This window comes from Pipistrellus kuhlii, unplaced genomic scaffold (assembly GCF_014108245.1).
Source record: "Pipistrellus kuhlii isolate mPipKuh1 unplaced genomic scaffold, mPipKuh1.p scaffold_m20_p_10, whole genome shotgun sequence".
In the NCBI taxonomy this organism is placed as follows: Eukaryota; Metazoa; Chordata; class Mammalia; order Chiroptera; family Vespertilionidae; genus Pipistrellus; species Pipistrellus kuhlii.
The window spans coordinates 25,889,025-25,911,091 of record NW_023425405.1 but is presented as its reverse complement, the minus strand read 5'-3'; the positions used below and the strand labels follow the sequence as shown (position 1 = coordinate 25,911,091).

The following is a 22,067-nucleotide window of genomic DNA, read 5'->3' as shown; positions in this document are numbered from 1 at the left end:
GTGTTTAATAAGAAGTGCTGGATGATCCCATTTATTTTTTGCTGACAAAACTGTCTGTGCCTGCTTTCAGGAGATGCTGTGCTAATTTCCTGATGGAGTAATTGCTGATACTTAGGGGAGAAGCAGTTCAACAGAACGTTTCATTGGGACCAGGGTCATTTCGATGGGGCTAGCTTCGCATGAGGGCCCCACAAAGTACAACTTCGGGGACACAGAGAAGTGAGAGCACAAAGATGTCAGGACAATTTCTCTAACAAATCTGCAAGATCACTGCTATTTTTATTCATGATTTTTTTTGTTTGTTTGTTTTGCTTCTGATGACAGAGGCTAAAGGGTATCTATTTCACTAACAGACTATTATCCATAAAAACATTTTTAAATATTTTCTTGTGTTTAATGAACTTCCAAAAGAATTAATGGGTTGTGTAGTCTTGACTCCCCATTCTAAAGGAAACTCTATAATCCTATTGAGCAGGTGCCAGTTTTTGAATGAAATGATTTCTTACCTAAACAATCAAGACACATGACACCTAAAAGTTCTCCCCAACACGTGTGACTCTCAGAGGAAAGCTCTGGGGTACTCAGATTGATTGCGAAGAACAACACATCATCTCAATCACCCCACTTGTACTAATAATACGTGCACTGAGCAGGGAGAACGCGTGATGGCATTTCATGTCAACTGTAAAATTCAGTCTAGGATTTTATTTTGCATTGCACCCTTTGCAGATCATTAGCAATCTTTATTCATAAGAGTATTAATATAGAGTTTGTTTCACCTCTATAAATCCTAGCCAAGGAAAGACCATGATAAGTCTATAGAATCATCTATGTGAAGTATACACTCTCTCCCCTCTATGATTGCGAAGGGCCAAAATGTTACCTTGACAAATCTCACCCCATCCTCACCTTTGTGGTCGCCAGCTATGTGCTTATGACTCATTACATTTTCATGAGCCACTTTACAAATCCCTACCCCCAAGCCACTTCCTGCCACCTTAATTACCTTATTATCACCATTATTCTCCCCCTCCGTGTGTTTCTTGGATCTGAAGCAGCCCCTAATCCCTTATTCTGACTCAGCTTGCCCCAATCATGCCCAGCCATTCCTGGAACCTGAACAAAGAGAACATTTACAAGTGTTTATTAAAATTGTTGAGCCTTGTTCACTTAATTATGTACAAATGTACAATAAAGAAACATGCATGCTATATCTTATTTCTCTTTTTTTATTATAGGAGGAAAATCTTGGGAAAGAAAAAAATGGGGGGGGAAAACCCTCATTCCAGGTAAACCTAACTGCTATAACATTAACTTCTACAGATTAAATCAAGTCTTTTTTCCTTCGGTAGTGAGTGGTCCATTTTTGAAAAAATTAAAGACAAATTTTCATGTAATGACAAATAAGAACATGGTCATGTTTTAAGTAAAATATGGGTATTTAATATGACTTATTAGAGAAATATGTACTGCACACTTGCCCACAGTCTGTTATGTTCTGTTATGATATTTTCAGAGATCTTCTATTTTTGCTATTTTAAAACAACATTTAGGGCTGCTGTATGCCAGATGGAATTTTTCCTTTACACCCACTTCTCATTGCAAATGGAAAAAATGGTTCTTTGCATCCCATATGGAAATCTTTTATAAATTCCTTTTCCTCATCTTTACCAATTGAAGTGTTGGAATCACTCAGAAATCACCAAACTTTGGCTGAATCAATCTGGGACAAACTCCATACAGCAGAGTGAGAATATTTAAAGTGAACATATATGCCCGCATGGTGTTTGTGAACAGAAAGTGCTCATATTGCATGCGAGCTCAAACTTCATTTCTAAAAAAAAAAATATAGGACTGACTCAAAGTTGACTTTTTAAAGAAAGCGATGATGTGGTGGCATATTTTAGGATAAAGCTAATGAACTAGACTTGAACTATAATTGGACATTCTGTCTTCCCAGGGACTTTAGCTTACATCCCTGGACTTGAGCTCCTCACAGCAAAGCCTCCGTGTTTATGCTCGTTACTGCCTGGTAGAACCAACAGAGAGGACTGGGCAGAAAGGAGAGTCAGAGAAATAGCTCTGAGAGCAGACAGCGAGACTCATTCTTCCGCAAACCTGTTCCCACATTGCCCCAGAGGAATCTCAGAAATTCGAATCTGATCATCTTTCTCTTGCCTTCTGAATTCCTCAAGGGCTGCATCGTGCTTTTAGCTCTTGGCCCTGCATCCTCTGTCCCCTGTGCCTCCCTCATGGGCCTGCCTCTTCCCTCATGTCCCCACCCCCTATGCTCCAGGCACTTGGTTCTGCCTCCAGAGAAGCAGCATCCTCTACGTTAGACTCTTCAGCTCACCACACAAGTTCCTTCCTCCTCCTGGAATGTGCATCCTTCCCACTTCTCCTGGTTACTCTTCTGACCCCTCCAGTTCTGTCTCTTCATCAGGGACTCATGCAGGTCTCCCTGGCCCAGCTGTGCTCCCTGGGACAAGCTTCCATAGCGCCCTGTGTAATCACCCTGCAGGTAACTGAATTCTGCTTCTAAGTTTCCTGCTGAGCATTAGCTTCCGGAAGGCAGTGATGTATGAGGGCAGCACTGGGACCCAGGGCACGTCATAAGTTGGTATCTGTGTCTCTCTACTCCTTGATATCTCTTCACACCATGGCTCCAAGCCTCAGTGGTACACTGTCATGAAGAACTATCTGTCTGTGAAGGACTGTCTATCTTTTTTCTACATGTTTGTCTTAAAGCATCCAATATAAACCCAAGTGAAACTGAACCAGTAAGGATTTCTGTTATCTGCTCAGACAACAATCTATAAGGCAATAAAATTGTTATATTAATTCAGATCAAGTCTTGATAAGGGTAGATAAGAATATATAGTTGCCAGGGGTCTAGAATGAGATATACCAAGGAAGAGGGCAAAAGCCAAAGAAAAATAACCTATTTTTCAATATTTCACTTTAATGATTCCACTAATGTACTAGAGATGATATGGGTACTTTAATTACAGAGAACTCATTATACTCAGCGAGCAGCATCTGTACCATAGAGAATACAAGATCCTTGAAGAACATGAGTTCGATAAATCAACTAACTGAGTCAGTATCAATTTTCTTAATTGGGCCTTTTCAAATAAACTTGGATATTTTCAGAAAAAAATAAACAAAAAAGCATAATGACCAAATCCCCCATCTTTAAAAATGCTGAAACTAAATTTTTTAAACTGTCAGGTCGTGCAATGGGCTTCTTGTGAGAACCTAAAAATACAGCGAGTGAGCAGATGGCTCCAGCCCCCAGCACATCACTGGCTCTTGCTGGCTGCCACTTTTCTGGAAGATCTCTCTCTCTCTCTCTCTCTCTCTCTCTCTCTCTTTCTCCTCTCCCTCCCTCCCTTCTTTCCTCCCCTCCTCTGACTAAAGAATACATGAGCCAAACTGAACTTTTAAACCTTGAGTTTGAAGAGCATGATTGAAGCAACTGTGAAATTTGTTTACAGGAGGTATTTCCCACTCTCTGAATGCCTGTGGAGTTATTTAAAACACTTCATCAAATGCTATCTTGAAGGGTTGTTTCTCATGAGCCAGCTAGATTGTAAACTTCCTGGAGGCAAAAACTATCTTCGACGACTTTTGCGTTACTTTGGTGACCAAATTAATTCTGGTTAAAAGGAACTAAAATTATTCACACAAGGAAGCTATTTCCTCTGAAGAGGTGCTTTTGTACCCAACCAACACAAAAAGTCAGGTTTTTGTTATTAAGAAAAATAACATGGTTTCTACACAGGAGGGCAATTTAATGTATTAGGAATTGCCTATTACACCTGAATTCTGGCGTTCAACACCAACCAGCAATGTCACAAAATTATCCTTGTCTCTAAGTAGTTTCTTGGTTAAATTAAATTATTGGTAAACGTCAAATAATGCCAAGATTGCTCTTAACTTTACTTGACTAGATGGGTAACGCAACTTTACGAATAGACTGGCAATACCACTTTGCCTTTTAGTATTTCCCACAGTCAAAAGAGGGCTTTCCGCTTATATTTAGGCTTTTTATTAAACGAAGTCACAGACGAGATGAAAGTTGGAAAGAGGCAGAGACCAACATTTAGCGTGTGAAATAAGAGAGACCGCAGCCAGCCAGATGATTCCCAACCACTTCTGCCCTAGTGATCCTTGCACAAGGACCCTTTGGCGCAGGCAGAATTCCAGGATGAGGCTGCAGGAAACAGGGAAAAGGAAGCGGTCGGGGTCGAAGGGAGAGGAACCCTGCCCTGGCAGCCGCTGTGCCAAGATTCAGTTTCAGAGAGTGAAAAGTCCCTTCCCACCCTGTTTCATAAGTGAATGAGAACTGGGGAAGGAAGTAGGGTGGGTCCAGACTTAACAAAGGAATTGAAGAAAGCGGGGAGAGGGGAGGGCACGGGTGGGGAGTGTACAGACAGGGTCCCAGGGGAAAATGTCACCAGCATGGCTGTCACGTACATTATACAGCCCCTCCTTTCTGCAACGTGGAAATCAGGAACTCGGTTCAGGAGCTGCTTACTGTTGGTATTCCACTGTCCAAGTTCATTAACATACCACACAGCATACACTACATCTCGGGAAAAGCAGTTTCGGCTGTCTGGTAAATAGTGCAGTTGTATTCCAGAAGATCGGACCCTTGGCTAAATGTATATTTTAATACAGCTACGTCACTGATAAAATTCGAACAGTGTGTAAGCTTCTCATATCTGAGTTAGGACTCCAAGGAAGCAAGCCCCTTTGCATTCCTCTTCCTTTGGTTCTTCTCACACCCGCCCCCACCTTTTCAGTAAGTTATCGTTCTGTCTCTCCTGCAGGACTGTCCTCCAAATCGGCCCTCGTGCTCAGAACTATCATGATTCTAATCCTCTTAGCTTCCATCCCCCTCTCAGTCCTCCCCCCACAGGTGACTGCGGAGGCCATCAGACTGAGTTCACGCTCAGCCCCGCTCTGCATGCCCACGTAGCGGCCTCAGCTTCCTGATCTGTCAAACTGAAATAGAGCAACACCGGCCCAGACCGTGAGGGGTGGGAGAGCGCCCCTAAAGCCACAGTGAGTTCTGAAGATGGCACACACATCATCGCAGCACATGCCAGCCCTTGGCCAAATAATCCAGTTTATTCTGGGGCTTCCAGGGAGTCTCACCGGCTAAGGTTCTGTCAAGGTGCCTGGTCTAAGAAGGAAGTTTATGTAGGGCCCACACTGTTAGCCAGAACCCCATGGAACAATTTGTTGGTGAGATAACTATCCTGTGCCTTAAGAGACATGCTGCTGGAGAACAAAGCAAGGTACATGCCTTATGCATCTTTCCGGCAAAGGAGAACAACCATTCTGGCAACAAACAGAACATTCTCGTGTCTACCATGGTATGAAAAACCTGCATATAAATTCAAAAAATCCTGACTATAAAATAACACACACACCTACACACATCCCTTACCAGTCATCAGATTCTGCCAATTTCACCGCCTACATCTTACTTCTCATAGTCCCCTCCCTGCGGTAGGCTTACATCTTTCAACTTAACTCACTACAATAGCTTTCCAAGGGTTCCCTCCAAAACTTTCATCTCCCTCACTCAATTTTTCCTTTACAAAAATGTGAGAGCGAGCTTATGAAGACCATGTCTAATTATGCCACTTCCCATCTCTGGTGGCTTTCTTTTGCCAGAAAAGCAAGTCTCAACTTCTTAGGTTGGCTTACTGGGACTTTCAAAATTGAATCCCAACCTCTCCTCCGTCCCACTGCCTTCTTTCCCCATGAATCACCCAGGGTTCAACTCATGTGTCTTCCTACTGGTCCCTCTGCCTATCACACTCTTCCTCATCCTGCTCTTCAGTGACCTTCAGTCACCCTTCAAGGTCAAGGTCAAAAGTTCCCATTTGGTAACACATGCCCCCTTCTCTATTGATATAATCATAGAACTAAGGAAATAGGATGCCTATATAAGAAGTACTTTGTTTAAATAATTAATGACCAAATGTTAATCTCACTATCATAATAGTTAGAAGAAATAGTCATTTTTCTGGCCCCTTCTTAAAGTCCTCACGTAATTTTCAACACTTAGGAATAAGTGCAGGGTAATTTTGCCTACAGCTAGTTCATAGCAAAGAGGAAAACCAGGTGCTTCCTGAGAAACTTGTGATAATTACACATTTCACTTTTTTTTTTATTTCAGAAACACCCTGGCAAAAGCTCAGAGTGAAGCTTTCCTCTAATGGCATGCATTTATGATAATCATGGCAAAAATTAGAAATGTCTCCTCAGGAAGCTCTGAGCCCCTTCAATTTGCAGCCAGACCTACCAGCAACCAAAGCTTTATCCTACCAAATTCTCGTCTTTCTCTATGCAGTGCTACTTCCGAGTAGCTTTCTCATGTTGGCACATAGGTATAAAAAGGGATGTGGCATTCCAGAACTGGGGAAGCAATGCAGTTTAGTAAAAAGAATAACTCGATAGGCAACTTGGATTCTAACTCGAATTTTATGGCTATCTCCTGAACCAGCTTTGGCCCAGGAATAGTAGATGAAGCATTTTATAAACACAAAAAAAGGAAATCGGTATGTCATTTCAGGCTTTGCTATTGTTATAACAAGAGGAGGAAACTGCAGACCTGGGTTTACATTAAGTAAACTGTAGTTTCCTTTGTACATGCTCTGTGCTATAGCTGCGTTTTCATGAGTAAGAGCAGATGACGGCTATTGAAAAGAAAACAAGGGCAGGAAAAATAAAAATGCTGCACCCACCACATGGACACTGTGAACTCAACGTGCAGGGCTTGATAATACTGAATGCTTAAGACAAAAACGAGTAATATAACCTACCAGATGGTTCTTATTACTAATAAACTACTATAAAAAGAATAAGCTTCTAGTATCAATAATCCTTTTAGTGGAGCACCCAAAGAATATCAGCCTTGAATATGAAAGCAACCTAAGGGCCTATCAATAGATGATTGGATAAAGAAGACGTGGTACCTGTATATAATGGAATATTACCTGGCCATAAAAAAGAATGAAATTTTACCATTTGCAACAGGTTGGATAGACCTAGAGGGTTTTATGCTAAATGAAATAAGTCAGACAGAGAAAGACAAGAACCATAGGATTTCACTTATATGTTGAATCTAAAGAACACTATAAACAAACAAAACAGTATCAGATTCAGAGATACAGAGAACAGACTGATGGTTGCCAGAGGGGAAGGGAATGGGGGGAGGAGGTGAAAAAGGTGAAGGGATTAAGAAGTACAAATAGGAAGTCTCAAAATAGTCATGGGAAAGTACAGCTTAGGGAATATAGTATAATAAATAATATTGTGATAACTATGTATGGTGCCAGGTATATGATTGTCTAAGTGTGTATATTAGTTTCACACCTGAATCTAATATAAAATAGCCTTGAATGTCAACTGTGATTGAAAAATTAAAAATAAAAACATTTAAAAATAAGGAAAAATAGCAATGAGAGCTGATTAGTTCAACTGGTGTCATCCTATAGGGAGGAGAGCACAGAATGCCTCCCTTTATATTCACCACCAAGGAGAAAAGCTCCTCGCCTTTCCTCGCTATCAGCTTCGATAGGAAAGGCCTCCAGAGAAAAGGCCTTAATTCCCATGTTTATTTAGACACCATCTTTGCTCCCAGAAGCACCAACACTTCAGCTGTTAGTGCATCCCTGTTGTGACCTCATGCGAGAAGTAAAAAAACAAAACAAAACACAGCAACAAAATAAACAAACACCTTTGTGTTCTATTTAACAATCTTAAAAATTAAAGTTTGAAGATGACAGAGTAGATGACATAAGCAGAGTTGCAAACCTCCTACCACTAAATTTCTATCTCAAAAATCTTTACCATGATTGGCACCAAGTTCATATTCCTATTATAACATATTTGGAGGGCATTCTGTTCTCAATAGCTCTAACTCTAGTATTCTGAATTGAACTAAATGTAAGTCATACACAACACGGGTACCTTTTAAATAAGGATAAAGTTGTTGGTGGCCTAAGGCTGATGATTCCTAACCTTGGTGAAGTGGTACTCTTCTGTTCCATTGAATTGAATATGTAATTGTTGTTCCATTGAATTGAATATGCAATGCATTGAAAAATATATTTTAGACTCATTTTAAGAGCCAGTTGGAAAGAAAAATGCCCACACCTAACTACAACATGCTTTTATGTTATCATTCATTAAGACTCGGCCTGATTTCAGAGATGATAAAAGGTGGGAGAGATGTGCATCTTGAAATCAATGAAATACGGCATATGAAAACTGTTGCTCTTTTAAGATTTATCAAAAGAAATACTGTTTTTGAGAAATTTAAGCCATGGGCTGGGGTATTCAAATATGCTAAGGATATGGGAGGGGTTAGGAGTCCGTCTTTGATGTTGTCAACCTTCAGGGGCGTTTAACAATGTAAACAAGTCCCTAAACTTTTCACTGGTGCCTAGCGAAGGGAAGGCTCCAGAGAGCTCCATTTGTCAAGTCAGAGAGTCACCCCCGAAACAGTTCAGCTATGAGGCTAGAGAACTGTGAGGGTTTTTGTCCCTTGCAACATGAACTGCTCTGATCTGAAGGGACACGGTGGGAGGTGTGGTTACTGCACTAACCAGCCTGCGATCTGGGAACAGGCTCCTCACCTGGCCTTGGTACGGACGGCCTTGGAGCAGAAAAGGCATGAGGTGCTTTTCCCCCTTGGAAAGGGTGGAAAACAAAATTCCAAGGAAAAACTAAAGTCAGAGAAAGACATGTTTCTAAGCACAGAGGAATGTTCCCTTCGTGAGCAGCCCTGGCTAGCTCGGCACGGAGAGTGAAGGCTTACAAACAACAGCAAAAGTCAACCGACAACAATGTGCAGCAGAAGAAAGTGGCTCCATTGTCTCCCGGCCATGAGGGCCGTGGTCTCGCTTCTGAGGCTCCATCTGAATGACTGCTTTCAGGGGACCCGGCACAGCGGCCCTTCCTCCAGCTTCACTACGTGCGAACAATATAACTCTTGTTGGAACACAAACATTCGTAAGACACTGGGAAAACTCCCTTCTGACTGTCCCGCTGGGTGAGAGCATCTATAATTGGTCCTTCTCGTCTTGTCTATTTCTAGGGACTTAGGATTACATTTGTTTGGTGGCTAGAACCACCCTTGTCCGAATCATGAAAAGTACACGTTCTTTCAAAAGTCCAAATTCCACAAACTTTCTGATGGGATGACATTCCCAAAGTCAAACGTGAAAGCCATCCAGTCAGGACCATACGTTGACATGCGTTCATCGCTGCTTCCATGTGTTCTTACATTTCTAAGCGATTTACTTTTGAGAAGCGTTCTCTTATAAACCCAGTGTCATACACCACTGGCCTGGAGCTGTCATTTTTACTAAGGAGGATGCTTTTGGGGTGGGGGTGGGGGTGGGCATCAAAAGTCAAAACTTAAGGAATTTGAAATAAAAAGTTCTTTCCTTCAAGCATACAACCAGGCAGAAACATCTCCCATCCTTTCAAACCTGCACCCGCAAGAGGAAGAGGGCTTACCTGTTCAGATTTGTCCTGTTCTTTTCTGTCCGTCTGCAAAAACTGACAGTTCTCCCGCGCCAGCTTCTGGACCAGCTCAATGCGCCCGATGTCCTCTCTTCCCTGAAGCTTGCACATCACCCCTGCCTTCAGAGTCGGAGAAAAGGCGAAGATGTACTTAAACCCGCAGTCCCAGGACATGACACCGCCGCAGGGTTCACCCTAATGCACGCTCATCTTCTCTGTCGCCCGGACCCAGTCATGGTCATGGTCACAGAGTCGGCCTTCCCCAGATTGGAACTGTCCAGTTTTAATCTAGGAACGCCGCTCCCGAAGTGCCACGGCGGAGTGCATGGACCGGGCTACATGAAGAGAGCGAGGGGCAGAGCAAACGGAATCATTTGCTGCTAACGTGTGCTCCTGATATGCCGCTATTTGTTCCTGACAGCCTGTTTCCTGTTACATAAGCAAAGCCCAGCAAGAAGGTTAAAAACTCATGGGAAAGTTAGCCAGGAACCACTCTGGCAAAAAGGGCGAAGTGATACAGAGTTCTAAAAATAACAGGACGCAGCCTCCTCATGTTTTAGCTCCAGCGGATCATGCCGTGCACAAATACACAATTAACAAGTTCACAAGGTTTAAAAAAAATGTTTTTTTTCCCATAACTGGAAAGTTACTACGGGTTATTATTAGCAGAAGATCTCTAATGTTGCATAAAATATAGTGGAAAAGTTTACTAAAAATAAGCTGGAGCCATGGTTTGTGTGGTTCAGGGGTTCAAGTGTCAGCCTGCACATGGAAGGGTCGCAGGCTCACTTTTTGGTCAAGGGCATGTACCTGGGTTGCAGGTTCGGTCTCCAGCACATGCGGGGCACATGCGGGAGGCAATCAATCCATGTGTCTCTCTCATATTGATGCCCCCCCTCTCTCACCCCTCTCTCTCCCCACCTTTTCCTCCCCTTCCTCCTCTCCTTCCCCCTCCCCCTCCCCTTCTTTCTCCCTCTCCCTCTCCCTCCTTCATATCCTCCCTTACTCTCTAAAAATCAATGGGATTAACAAAAACAAACAAATTTGAAATAAAGGGCTTAAAATTTCATCAGGGTTTGGAAATGATTCATAAAAAAATCGTATTTTTTGTTACACCAAAGTACCTGAGTAATAATAATATGGAGAAGAATCTAGGACTTTGATTAGACAAAAAAATGTTTGTTATAACACAGGTTATGAACTGTTTCTGCTCAAATTCTTTAAAAAAGGCTTCATACTGACATATCAAGACATGATCTAATAAAGAAATCTAAACAGCCCAAACTGGAATTTTTGTTTTACCCAATATAGCATTTAAATCAACTCAGCAACATAACCAAATATGGAAGAGGGGCCAGAACTGACCACAGTGCCACGGTCTTAACAGTTAGTGGTAAAGGCACCCATTTTGTTGAGTGGGCATCAGAGAAATGAGACCACACACGCCAAGCGATGGCTAAATCTTTACTCACAGGGGCAAGGACATCTGCTTATCTGGCAGGTTCTCTGACAACTAGGAAGGAAACAAAAAAAGTCCACGAAGTGGCCTGAATCACCAACTCCCAGAGGTCAGCAAGTGGAATTCCTTCACCCAAGTCCGAGATTTATATTTACAACATCCTCAGAAGAGGTATTCCACTTCCTGTCTAAGGTTGGACAGACATCTGTTTATCTCAGGGCAGCCTGTGTACTTTGGAGAGTCAGAGTTCATGGAAAGTCCCCTTTACACTGGACAAAATTCTTAAACCTCTGAACTTCAACCCATTTAAGCAACTGAAACTCTTTCTTTTCTTTCTTTCTTTCTTTCTTTCTTTCTTTCTTTCTTTCTTTCTTTCTTTCTAATAAATCTTTATTGCTCATATTATTACAATTGTTTCTCCTTCCCCTCCCCCCATAGTTCCCCTCCACCTGGTTCTCATTCCACCCTCTGCCCTTATGTCCCCCCCGTCCCCTGTTGTCCTCATCCATAGGTATATGACTTTTGTCCAGTCTCTTCCCATACCCCCTACACAGACACCCCTTTCCCCCTGAGAATTATCAATCCCCTACCATTCTATGCCCCTGATTCTATTATATTCACCAGGTTATTCTGTTCCTCAGATTTTTAATTCACTTGACTTTTAGATGCACTTGTTGATAGATATGTATTTGTTGTTCATAATTTTTATCTTTACGTTTTTTCTTCTTTTTCCTCTTTTTAAAGAACACCTTTTAGCATTTCATATAATATCAGAAAAAGCTAAAGGAGTACATCACCACCAAACTAGTATTATAGGAAACTCTATTTCTTATTCAATATGACAATCTTTCAAATATTTAACTACCCATATTTATAATAGCCTCCTTTTAGCAACACACACACATACTATTCATTAACTTGCTTTTTCATTCACTCTTGCAATAAATTTTTAACATATTTTATTGATTTTTTTTTTTACAAAGAGGAAGGGAGAGGGATAGAGAGCTAGAAACATCAATGAGAGATCGATCAGCTGCCTCTTGAACACCTCCTACTGGGGATGTGTTCACAACCAAGGTACATGCCCTTGACTGGAATCGAATCTGGGACCCTTCAGTCTGCGGGCTGATGCTCTATCCACTGAGCCAAACCAGTTAGGTCTTGCAATAGATTTTATTTGAGAAACAATCATGTGTCAAGGTCGACCATAGGTTCCTGGGATATAGTAGTGAACAACTACTCAGAGAAATTTCTACACCAAAATGACGAACATTATTTAAATGTTTTGACATTTAAATGATTAAGTTTCTCTTATCTAGAAAGTTCATTTATGTCGACCATCTGTGATTTCTTCTCTTTCCACCCCTGTCATCCTAAGTTGTAAATACTGTCCTGATAGTGGAGAGAGCAGGCTAGTGACCTCGCATCTCAGGCCTTGCACCCTGGGTGTTTGTTCAGTAGAGTGAGGGGTTAGTCCTCGTCCCTCTGCTCCTAGTGGGTAAGAGACTGAAGGGCACACGTGGGGATGGGGCAGGCTGGGGTGGTGCACAGGAGAAAGCACCACAGAGCCATCTCATTTGGCAGTGGGAACGAGCCTGTTACCTCTTCTCACCAGCACAGGCTCACCAGCAACCAGACTAAGTTCCCCGAGACTACAATTTGAAGAGAGAATCTTTCCTTCAGTGTGTGGGTCCCTTATAATATCATCAACGAGAAAAGGGTGCGACTGAGTGAAGGAAATTTAAGAAACCTTGACTATTTGGGGGTTTTCTGTGTCACATGAGTTTTTAAGGAACTCGAGCCATTCTTCATATATTATATATCATGTGCTTAGGATTCCAGGTACCGACTTTGCTTTCTTAAGGAAATACATGTTTATTAGAACCTGATACTTGGGTGCACACATTATGTATTTTAAACACGAAATGCTGTTACTTAAAAAAAAAATGGGTTTCAGATTGACTTAATTATTTTATATTGATAATTAAGTCATCAGATGATTTAAAAAGGAATACTGTTGTCTTGATTTCTGGTTTCCACCTCATTCCCAGGTGCATTTTCAGAAGATAATCAGTTCTAAGCAATCCTTACATAACACGTATTATCAAAAGAGGCTTCTTCATCCCCCGGGGAACTTTTAGCCCAGAGCGATGGCCACACATCCTCTATCATTCTGAAAGGTGGCTGGCTCTCTTTGGAAGTACCACACTGAGCTGGATGTTTTCTAGAGCTCCCTTTCAAAGCTCCATAATTTAGTGATCTGATTCCACAAACCTCTGACTTTATTAATACACTTTAAGAACTTTGCTCTGGCAGGAGAAGCAAGACAACTAACAGCTTTTGCTCTAGACTTTCGCATACCGGGACTACTTGATTTATTTATGTGAAATTAATTATAAACAGTTTACCTAACACTATTGGGCCAGAAAAAAATTAATGTGTAAGGGTCAGAAGAGTTATTGAAGAGCCTCATTTCAAGGTCTGCTTTGGAAAAACAAATCTGTGTAATGTATAATTAAAGCAATTCATGATTTTCAATATTTGAGAAGAGAAATGTTAGGAATGTAAGTGAAACGTCTGATTCCTTTATAAATGGAGTCATAAGAATGTTGGGCTCATTTTTCAGTGGCAAAATGAAACTTGGACAGGATTCCCTTAGGAACAGCTATGATGATAAATGAATAACCTTTATGACAAAGGTAAAAGAACACAGTTTATGTGTTCTACATTACTGTACTTTTAAAAATCACTTAGAAAAAACAGCATGCAAAAACTGCCATCCAGAGAAAATCAGGATGGAAGAGTTCATCTCCCATGAAGCACGTTAACAATTACAGAATGTGATTCCATACAAACCTAGGAATTCTTATCAATTATTATGTAATAAATTCATTTCTCTAAAAATTAAATCATGAATTGAATTTCATAAAAAACGAATAATTTTTTTTCATAAAAAAACTTTTTGCTTTTCTACACAAATGGCAGATGATGCAAATGGCAGAATAAAACACTGATGGGCTGGGATGATATACTACATCACTCAATTGTCTGTATGTATGGTATTTGCAACACAGAAAATATTAAGAATTCTTTCCAGGAAAATTTAGAAGACAATTAATAATAATAAGTAACATTATTACTTATATGTTATTAGTCATATATTTCTTCAGAGAAAAGAAGAAAACTAAGGAAAATTTCTTCCTGATTGGGGTAGGAGAACGTCCTCTTTGATAATTGGGAAGGGCCAAGGAGCATTCAGAGTGAACCTGCATTTGAGAGGAAGTGTGCTGGCAAAGGCGGGTTCGAAATGCCCAGAGCATCCCTAGGACAGGCCTGGACCACCATACTGTGCATCTCAGGGCCTCAGAAATCATCTAGTGCCTCCCAGGCCTTCACGGTACAGGTGAGGCAAAGTAAGTCTAGGGTGGGCCATTCCTCTGGTCCTCTTCTTTTGTGGAATTACTGGTGTTAACACAGCACGCCGAGTGGAGAGACCCATCCTATACAAACACTATGTGATACTACGGCCTGTAAGAGCATGCAGGAATCAGGGGAGAAGGCCAAAACCATGGTTACATGGAATTTGTTACTGTGATTTCCCTCAAATATTTTCTTAATGTAATATACTCGTATAATTTTCTCTTCTGATGAAATTAAATATATTATACTAGAAATTTGTGCACTGGGCCTCTAGTATAATATATTTAGGGTCCCTAGACCTGGCCGGTGGCATCTTCACATATATATATATATATAGGTATTTACATAACTGACAAAGCAAGGGGTTCACTTATTACATATATTTGGTTCCTTCTTGAACTTTCAGACTAGAATAGGGAAGTCACCAATATTTTATCTTGCGTTGATGTGAAAGTACAGCTCAGATCTGTATATATTATTGACCATACAGCTAAGCTGCTAAGCAGGGCAGCAAAGTTGACAGATAACAAAGAACTAAAAAAAAAACCAAACAACAAAAAAAAAAAACCACACAGAATAAGCAAATTCTAATAAATTCTAATCTAGAGGATTTAAAAGATCACCTATTTTCTATAGTACCTAGCACAGTAGATCCCCTGGGAACACCCCTTTTGTGTTCTCATATATAATAAAATCTAACATTGGCTTAGCTATTTCACATACTGTTCTCTTTAATACTCACAACTGTCCTATCAGGTAGGTTTATGGGTGAATAATCTAAAATTCAAAAGGGTTAAGACCCTAGCTTAAGGTAGCTAGCTATTGAGCCGCATCAGATAATGCTATAGCTGGGTGTTGAGGGCAGTGGAATTCTGAGGAGTAGATTGAATTATTGGGGACTTGCAAAAACTGTCTTTATATTGGAGACTTACAGAAGAGTCACCTGTTCTGCTTCTCTTCCCGCTGTCCCCACTAAAGCCCTTTAAATGCCACACATTACATGATGTGACTATTTTTCCAAAACACAAAACCTGCACTCTCTCATCTCTCTCAACACAAAGAAAGGGGCCCTCAAGGGCTGTCCCGGGACTGGTCCTACCTGAGGATCTGGATCACTGTCAGCTTCTGCCGTGGGTATGTGCTTGTCACTGCTCTCCTCGTCTTGTTCAATTGCTTAAATAAATAAAAAAGAACCATATTAAACACATGCAGCATCCTCAGAAAATTCCATCAAATCATTTTCTGGTAGCAATTTGACAGGGAAAAAATAATAGGTAGATTCACAACATGTTAAGTATTGGTACTATTACTTGAATAGAAAGTTAAATCGGTGGAACTGGTCACTTTTCTATACATCTCATTTGTCAAGTCAAGGGCAATGGGAAACTTTGATCTCATTCTCCTTTTCACCAAAACCTAACAAGCAAGGCATCATCATGTCAGTTTCATTCTTCACCCAAAGGGGAGTTGGGGTGTATATGAAGGCTTTTATCAAGTCCACATGAGAACGTCATGTTAAAGTGATTTCTTTTTTTGCTAAGAGTTTAGTATTATATAATGAAAGAAGCACAATATTGTATATTTGGGTTGCTCAATCACGGTGACCACAAAATTCTGATCCGTGAAGCCTTGAGTCCACCTCATCTCCCACATTCCCCCAGCATCTCCCTATCCAAGTCCTCAGCTCCCTTTCTGTGCTGGTGCAATAGGCTCTGACCACAAAGCCCCTGCTTCCAGCCTCTTCCTAACTCAGTCCAGTGGCAAAGGTGGGGTGGGGGTGGGGAATGGGGGGGGGGAGAAACAATACCTGCTAAAACAATCAATCTAAAAAAATGTAACAAGTGCCATGTTTTGGCCTATTATTGCTTAACTTATTGAGTCCGAACTCTGTTCATCATTGGAGGTCTACCTTGAACTCTCTAGCTTCCTCCTAATTTCCAACTTCACCCTGACATTCAACACCAAAACATATGGTACCCAACTCTGATGCAGGCACAGTGATTTCATTATTTTTCTCCTTATATAGCTTGCTCTTCCATTTTAACCAATATTTGTTGAGCATCTATAATATGCCTGGCACTGGGTTATTCCCTGTGAACAAGACAGATACACTTCTGACCTCATGAAGTACACACACTAGCTGGGGAGACACCCAATGAGCAATAACCACTACTACAACTAATAATAGCAATAGCAACAATAATTGTAAAAAATTAAAGATCATGATAAATGGCGGAATGACAGAAAACCATGTGGGAGAGGTCATCTGGAGAGGAGGTGGGTGGGAGGCGGGGTGCTTCTCAAAAGAAGTAACATTTGGGGTGAGACCTGAAGGCTGAGATGGAGCCACCCATGGCAGGGGTGAGTGATGGGATGAGACAATCCTGGAGAGTGCAGACCACAGCAGATTCAGACTCTAGCCTGAGGACGAGGAGAAGCACTAAGAAGTTTAACATTGGGAATTGCATGATTGGATGTATTTTTTTCAAAAGTACTTTTTGCCTTCTTTGTGGAGAACAGACTTACAAGAGTCAAGATATGAAGGAGGCAGAGAGACCCGTTAGGTGACTGTGCTCCCATCCTGGCTGGAGAGGACATAGGCTCAGGCCAGAGAGGGGCAAGGAGCTGAAGAAACACGGAGGATTTGAGTTGTATTTTTAGACAAAATGGACACGATTTGCCAATGATTTGATTATGGGGGTGGTGGGTGGGAGGGAGGAGAAACAAGCAAGGATGACTCCTAAGTAGAATGAGTTATTGCTCATATCCATCATACCATTCATTTTTTTTGTCCACTCCATCAAAAGCAGACCCGTAAAAAGCCCACCCAGACCAAAAACATACCAACCCTGCTGACAGTGAGGTCACCCCCTATACTTCCAGATTCAGTCTTTGCATTGTTTTATATACTTTTAAATATGATGCTTTCTGTTCTGTATTTCTAAAAATATCATCTCATGTACTTTTTGCTTTTGCATGTCTCTTATGCCCGCCTAAACGCCGTGTACACAGGATGTGCTCTGTCACTACTGCTGGGATGAACAATTCCTCCCCAAGTGACCAAAATGGCACGGCTTGACTACACCTACTTATGTAAGTCCTGCCTTTCATACCTATTTATGAAAAAAGCAGAGGGAAATTCTGTTGAACTCTGTGGATACCTAGGGTAACTCCTACCAGCTGAGCATCAAAAGGCATGAACAGTGAATGTGGGCAGAAGCTATTCGGTTTCCAGCAAAAAGTTCCATTCATGCTCATTCAAAGGCCTCCTATTGCTACTGTGGTCTGATTAGGAGGAAACTTAAGAATAAAGAAAAACATGTTTTCTCTGCAAAACTGTAGGAAAATACAAAGGAAAATATAAAATATAGACTAACATCCTAAAATCCACTTAAAAATGCAATGGGCTGGAGAAGTAAGGAACTCTACCTAGCTAATTGAATTAGTATAAGAATTCTTTCCTCATCCCATAATGGGGAGTAGTTTTCTTGGGGGGGGGGGCAATCTGATACTATACCCATGTGAGACAACTTCATCCACAGGAAGTACCAAGAATATCATGGCATAATTAATCTATGCTTCATTTGAATTTTTGTTCATTCAAGTTTAAGTGTCAATGAAAGTGAAGAAAATTAATTTTTGGATCTTTTGTAACCTATTAAGTTTATGTTTTTAAAACAACAATGCTTTGGGGTAGAGGCATTTCTTTTCCTTACCTTATTATACTAAGAAATAGGACATGTAGAACAATGGTAACGTCAGAATTGAGAGTTAACACTACTTTCTGAGGGTTTTTTTTTGTGTGTTTTTTAAAAATATATTTTATTGATTTTGTACAGAGAGGAAGAGAGAGAGATAGAGAGTTAGAAACATCAATGAGAGAGTCATTGATCAGCTGCCTCTTGCACACCACCTACTGGGGATATGCCCGCAAACAAGGTACATGCCCTTGACCGGAATCAAACCGGGGACTTTTCAGTCCCCAAGCCAACGCCCTATCCATTGAGCCAAACCGGTTTCGGCTACTTTTTGAGTTTTAAGGCAAAATTATTTTGTTAGTCCTCACCTGAGGATATTTTTTCCATTGAATTTTTTAGAGAGTGGAAGGAAGGAAAGGATGGAATGGAAAGAGAGAGAGAGAGAGACAGACAGACAGACAGACAGACATGGACTGGTTGCCTCCTGCATGCACTCCAACTGAGGGCAGAAAGTGAGGAGTGAACTTGCAACCCAGGTATGTGATGCGCCCTTGACCGAGAATCGAATTCATGATCCTTTGGTGCCCTGGCCAATGCTCTAACCACTGAGAAACACCAACTAGAGCTAGGCCAAATTCACAATTCACATAAAGAGACTCAAAGGGAAAGAGATTAGCACAAAAGCATATTTGGGAGGGAAATCCAGTCCTAGAGTTCTAGCTTCTCCCCACTAACAGTGCTGCATTCTTTTTGGTCACATCTTTGAAGACATCAGTATCTGTTGCCCTGCATTACGCTTTGCTTAACAGAGCAAAACATCAGACACACAAGCAAGCTAAGGGACTTGGCAAAGGAAACTGAGCAGTGGATCTCACTCGGCATCGCAGAGGGGCTCTCCGAGGGCTGGGGGACGCTCACCACAGCACCTTCATCGTGAAGAAAAGAGCCCAGTCTCTTCCAACACCGAGAAAACATCCTTTTATTGGAAATACTAAAAAAATTATGACTCCCAAAATGCATTTTAGCCAGTGGTTCATATCTACTAGTTGAGAACAAAAACTCAATTTATAGTGGCCTTTTTAAGGATCTATGATTTCCCCCAGGAAGTCTCACGTATGAAATACACAGTCAGCCAAAAGGGAGTGCTCTATGACCCTTTTGGATGAAGATTAATGTGTAGGAATAACGAAGGAGGCAGTTTCTCTCTCCATGTCTCCTACTGGTGCGGCAGCTCACGGCTGGGAGGAGGAGGAAGCAGTTATTTAGATTTCTGAGCCCAGTTTTCTTCTTTTATCTGATCAGAATAAGAGTGGGCTGGGAGAGCTTCCTCTGCAAATATTGATTCTGGGACAGCTCCCTCCAGGGTATCACGTACACACGGGAATGACAGCTCCCGGGACCAGGGAGGCTCAGAGCCTAACTCTGCCAACACAAACCGTTTCCTTATCTCTCAACACACAGAGTCTAAAAGCAAGAAAAGGCCTTTGAAAATAACTCACCACAACAAAAGTCAAAAGCACAAGATCAACAAGCATATATTAGTGTTTTGATCAGCGAACGTGAGAGCCCACATGAGAACTAAGAGTGTATGTGGATTAATTAGCTCTAACTCACCGAAGAGCGCTTAGCTTAAATGCCATGGGACAACTGACAGCCTCCAAGAACTGAAGGGCTCACCTGATATCACTTTCCTGTTGCCTTGAGGACAACAGGTATTTTCTCCCTTCCACTTATGAGAGCAATTGCTAAGAAAACTCTCCTAATAACCCCACTAATAACATTAGTTTAACGCGAAGGGGATTGATGTCCTTTCAAAATGATGCTTATTTCATTTCTGCTGATCAACTTTGTACAAGTAAGAGGCACACTAACAATGAGACACATCCCGGGGGGTGGGGGTGTGTGCAAGAGGCAACTGATCGATGTTTCTCTCTCATCAATGTTTCTAACTCTCTATCCCTCTCCCTTCCTCTCTGTAAAAAATCAATATATTTAAAATAAATAAATAGCCGAGACCGGTTTGGCTCAATGGATAGAGCGTCGGCTTGGGGACTGAAGGGTCCCGGGTTCGATTCCGGTCAAGGGCATGTACCTTGGTTGCGGGCACATCCCCGGTAGGGGGTGTGCAAGAGGCAGCTGATCGATGACTCTCTCTCATCGATGTTTCTAACTCTCTATCTCTCTCCCTTCCTCTCTGTACAAAATCAATAAAATATATTTTAAAAAAAATAAATAAATAAATAAATAAATAAATAAATAAATAAATCACTGGGGTGAGTACAGTTGTTAACAATTGAAATTATTATTTTCAAGATCAACCAAAATTATTATTATTATTATTATTATTATTATTATTATTTTTAATTTACAAACGAACCAACATTTCCTCAACAAACAGATAGCTAGCATTTCGAGTCTCAATGTGAGAAACCAGCAAACATAGTTAGGACAAATAATTGTTGAGTATTTTGCCAAGAATTAAGGTTTCGTCAATACTACAATCTTTCGCCTGTGCAGCGTTTAGCGGGAGAAAGCTCTTTCATCAGGGGTCTCATCTGATGCTCCCACAACCTCATGGGTCGGGCAGGCAATGCTCCCAGTCTAGAGATGCGGCTACGTGCCCTGTCCCCGTCCTCCACACAAAATGTGTGTATCTGTGGCCGTCAGGTCTGTCTGGTCCCGGATGGAGGAGAATAGTGCTGGTCAAACTGCACACCCATTGGTGTGGACCTGCGTTTCTTTTTTCTTTGGTTAATCCTCACCCAAGGGTATTTCTCCAGTGATTTTTAGAGAGAGTAGGAAAGAAGGGAGAGACACACGGAAACAATGATGTGCAAGGGACACACTGATTGGTTGCCTCCCACCAGAGAGTTGAGCCTACAACCGAGGAATGTGCCCTTGAGCCTAGGAAGGACCCTTTACTCTGTGGGCTGATTCTCTGAACAAACCAGCTAGGGTGGGACCTGTGTTTCTGTTCATGCCTTTAATGAAATAGAACAGGATGCAATAGAAAGAACATAGAACACTTTAAAAATCAATGCATCGCCGCTAGTATGTTTCACAGATGTGTACAGGCCAGGCTCTTTTGCCTGTTCCGTGGGTTGTGGACACAAAAGTGTTAGGAAAACACAGAGGTGTTTCTGGGCCCCGGGAGGCAGGAGCCAGTTCCTCATTATCTAAACACCAGCTATCTTTTTGTACCATTCCTGGAGAAGGGCCATAATATTTGTTTTAGGAAGTCCCTCCACGACACACCACCCACATTCAGCAGGCAGCACATCCCCTGTGGGATGACATAAAAACCAGCTTGCGGCAGGAAATGCTGATAGAGTTGGTAATCAATGTTGGTTACCAGGAATATAATTACAAGTGCTTAAAATGCTCACATCTTCTCTGTTCTTTAAAAAGTAAGGGAACCCTGGCTAGTCAGAGCATCGGCCCACCCACCGAAAGGTCCTGGGCTCGATTCCTGCTCAAGGGCAGATACCTGGGTTCCAAACTTGATCCCCAGCCCCTATCGGGGCATGTACAGGAGCCAACAATTGATGTTTCTCTCTCACATAGATATTTCTCTCTCCCCTCCTTCCCCCCCCCCCCCCCCCACATCTCCCTCTCTTCCATTCTCTCTAAAAGGTAATGGAAAAAATTTCCTTGAGTGAGAATTAGAAGGGAAAAAAAAGGGGTGGTGGGGGGGGGGGGGACAGCAGCTGCAACCTTCACCTTATGACTCTCTTTTAGTGTTAAAATCTGAAAAATAGTGGTCAGTGTTCACCATGGAGATGAGCCGTAGAGTATCAGAATCTGGCGCATCCAGGGCCGCTGGAACTTCACTTTGAAAGCTGACCTACGACCACTTTATCTCTGTCTGTTCCAGCCTGTCAGCTGAATGTGAGACTGTTGTTTTTAAACTCTCTTTTCTTGGTCCTTATCATCCATGA

The 22,067-nt window shown here is 41.7% G+C and overlaps 1 protein-coding gene across 7 annotated transcripts in view; it reads right to left on the bottom strand.

Annotated features, from left to right (window-relative positions):
- The window catches only part of RAPGEF5 (Rap guanine nucleotide exchange factor 5), a 183,866-nt gene that overhangs the window by 75,100 nt on the left and 86,699 nt on the right, over positions 1 to 22,067 (bottom strand). For all 7 annotated transcript variants that reach the window (XR_004986512.2, XR_004986511.2, XM_036429202.2 and 4 more), the window contains exons 8-9: positions 15,531 to 15,604; positions 9,547 to 9,672 (exon numbers count right to left, since the gene is read on the bottom strand). Coding sequence is in view for 5 of the 7 variants with exons in the window: in XM_036429202.2 (XP_036285095.1) it covers positions 9,547 to 9,672; positions 15,531 to 15,604 (200 nt within the window). In the remaining 2 variants the exon portion in view is untranslated. The remainder of the gene's footprint in view (positions 1 to 9,546; positions 9,673 to 15,530; positions 15,605 to 22,067) is intronic.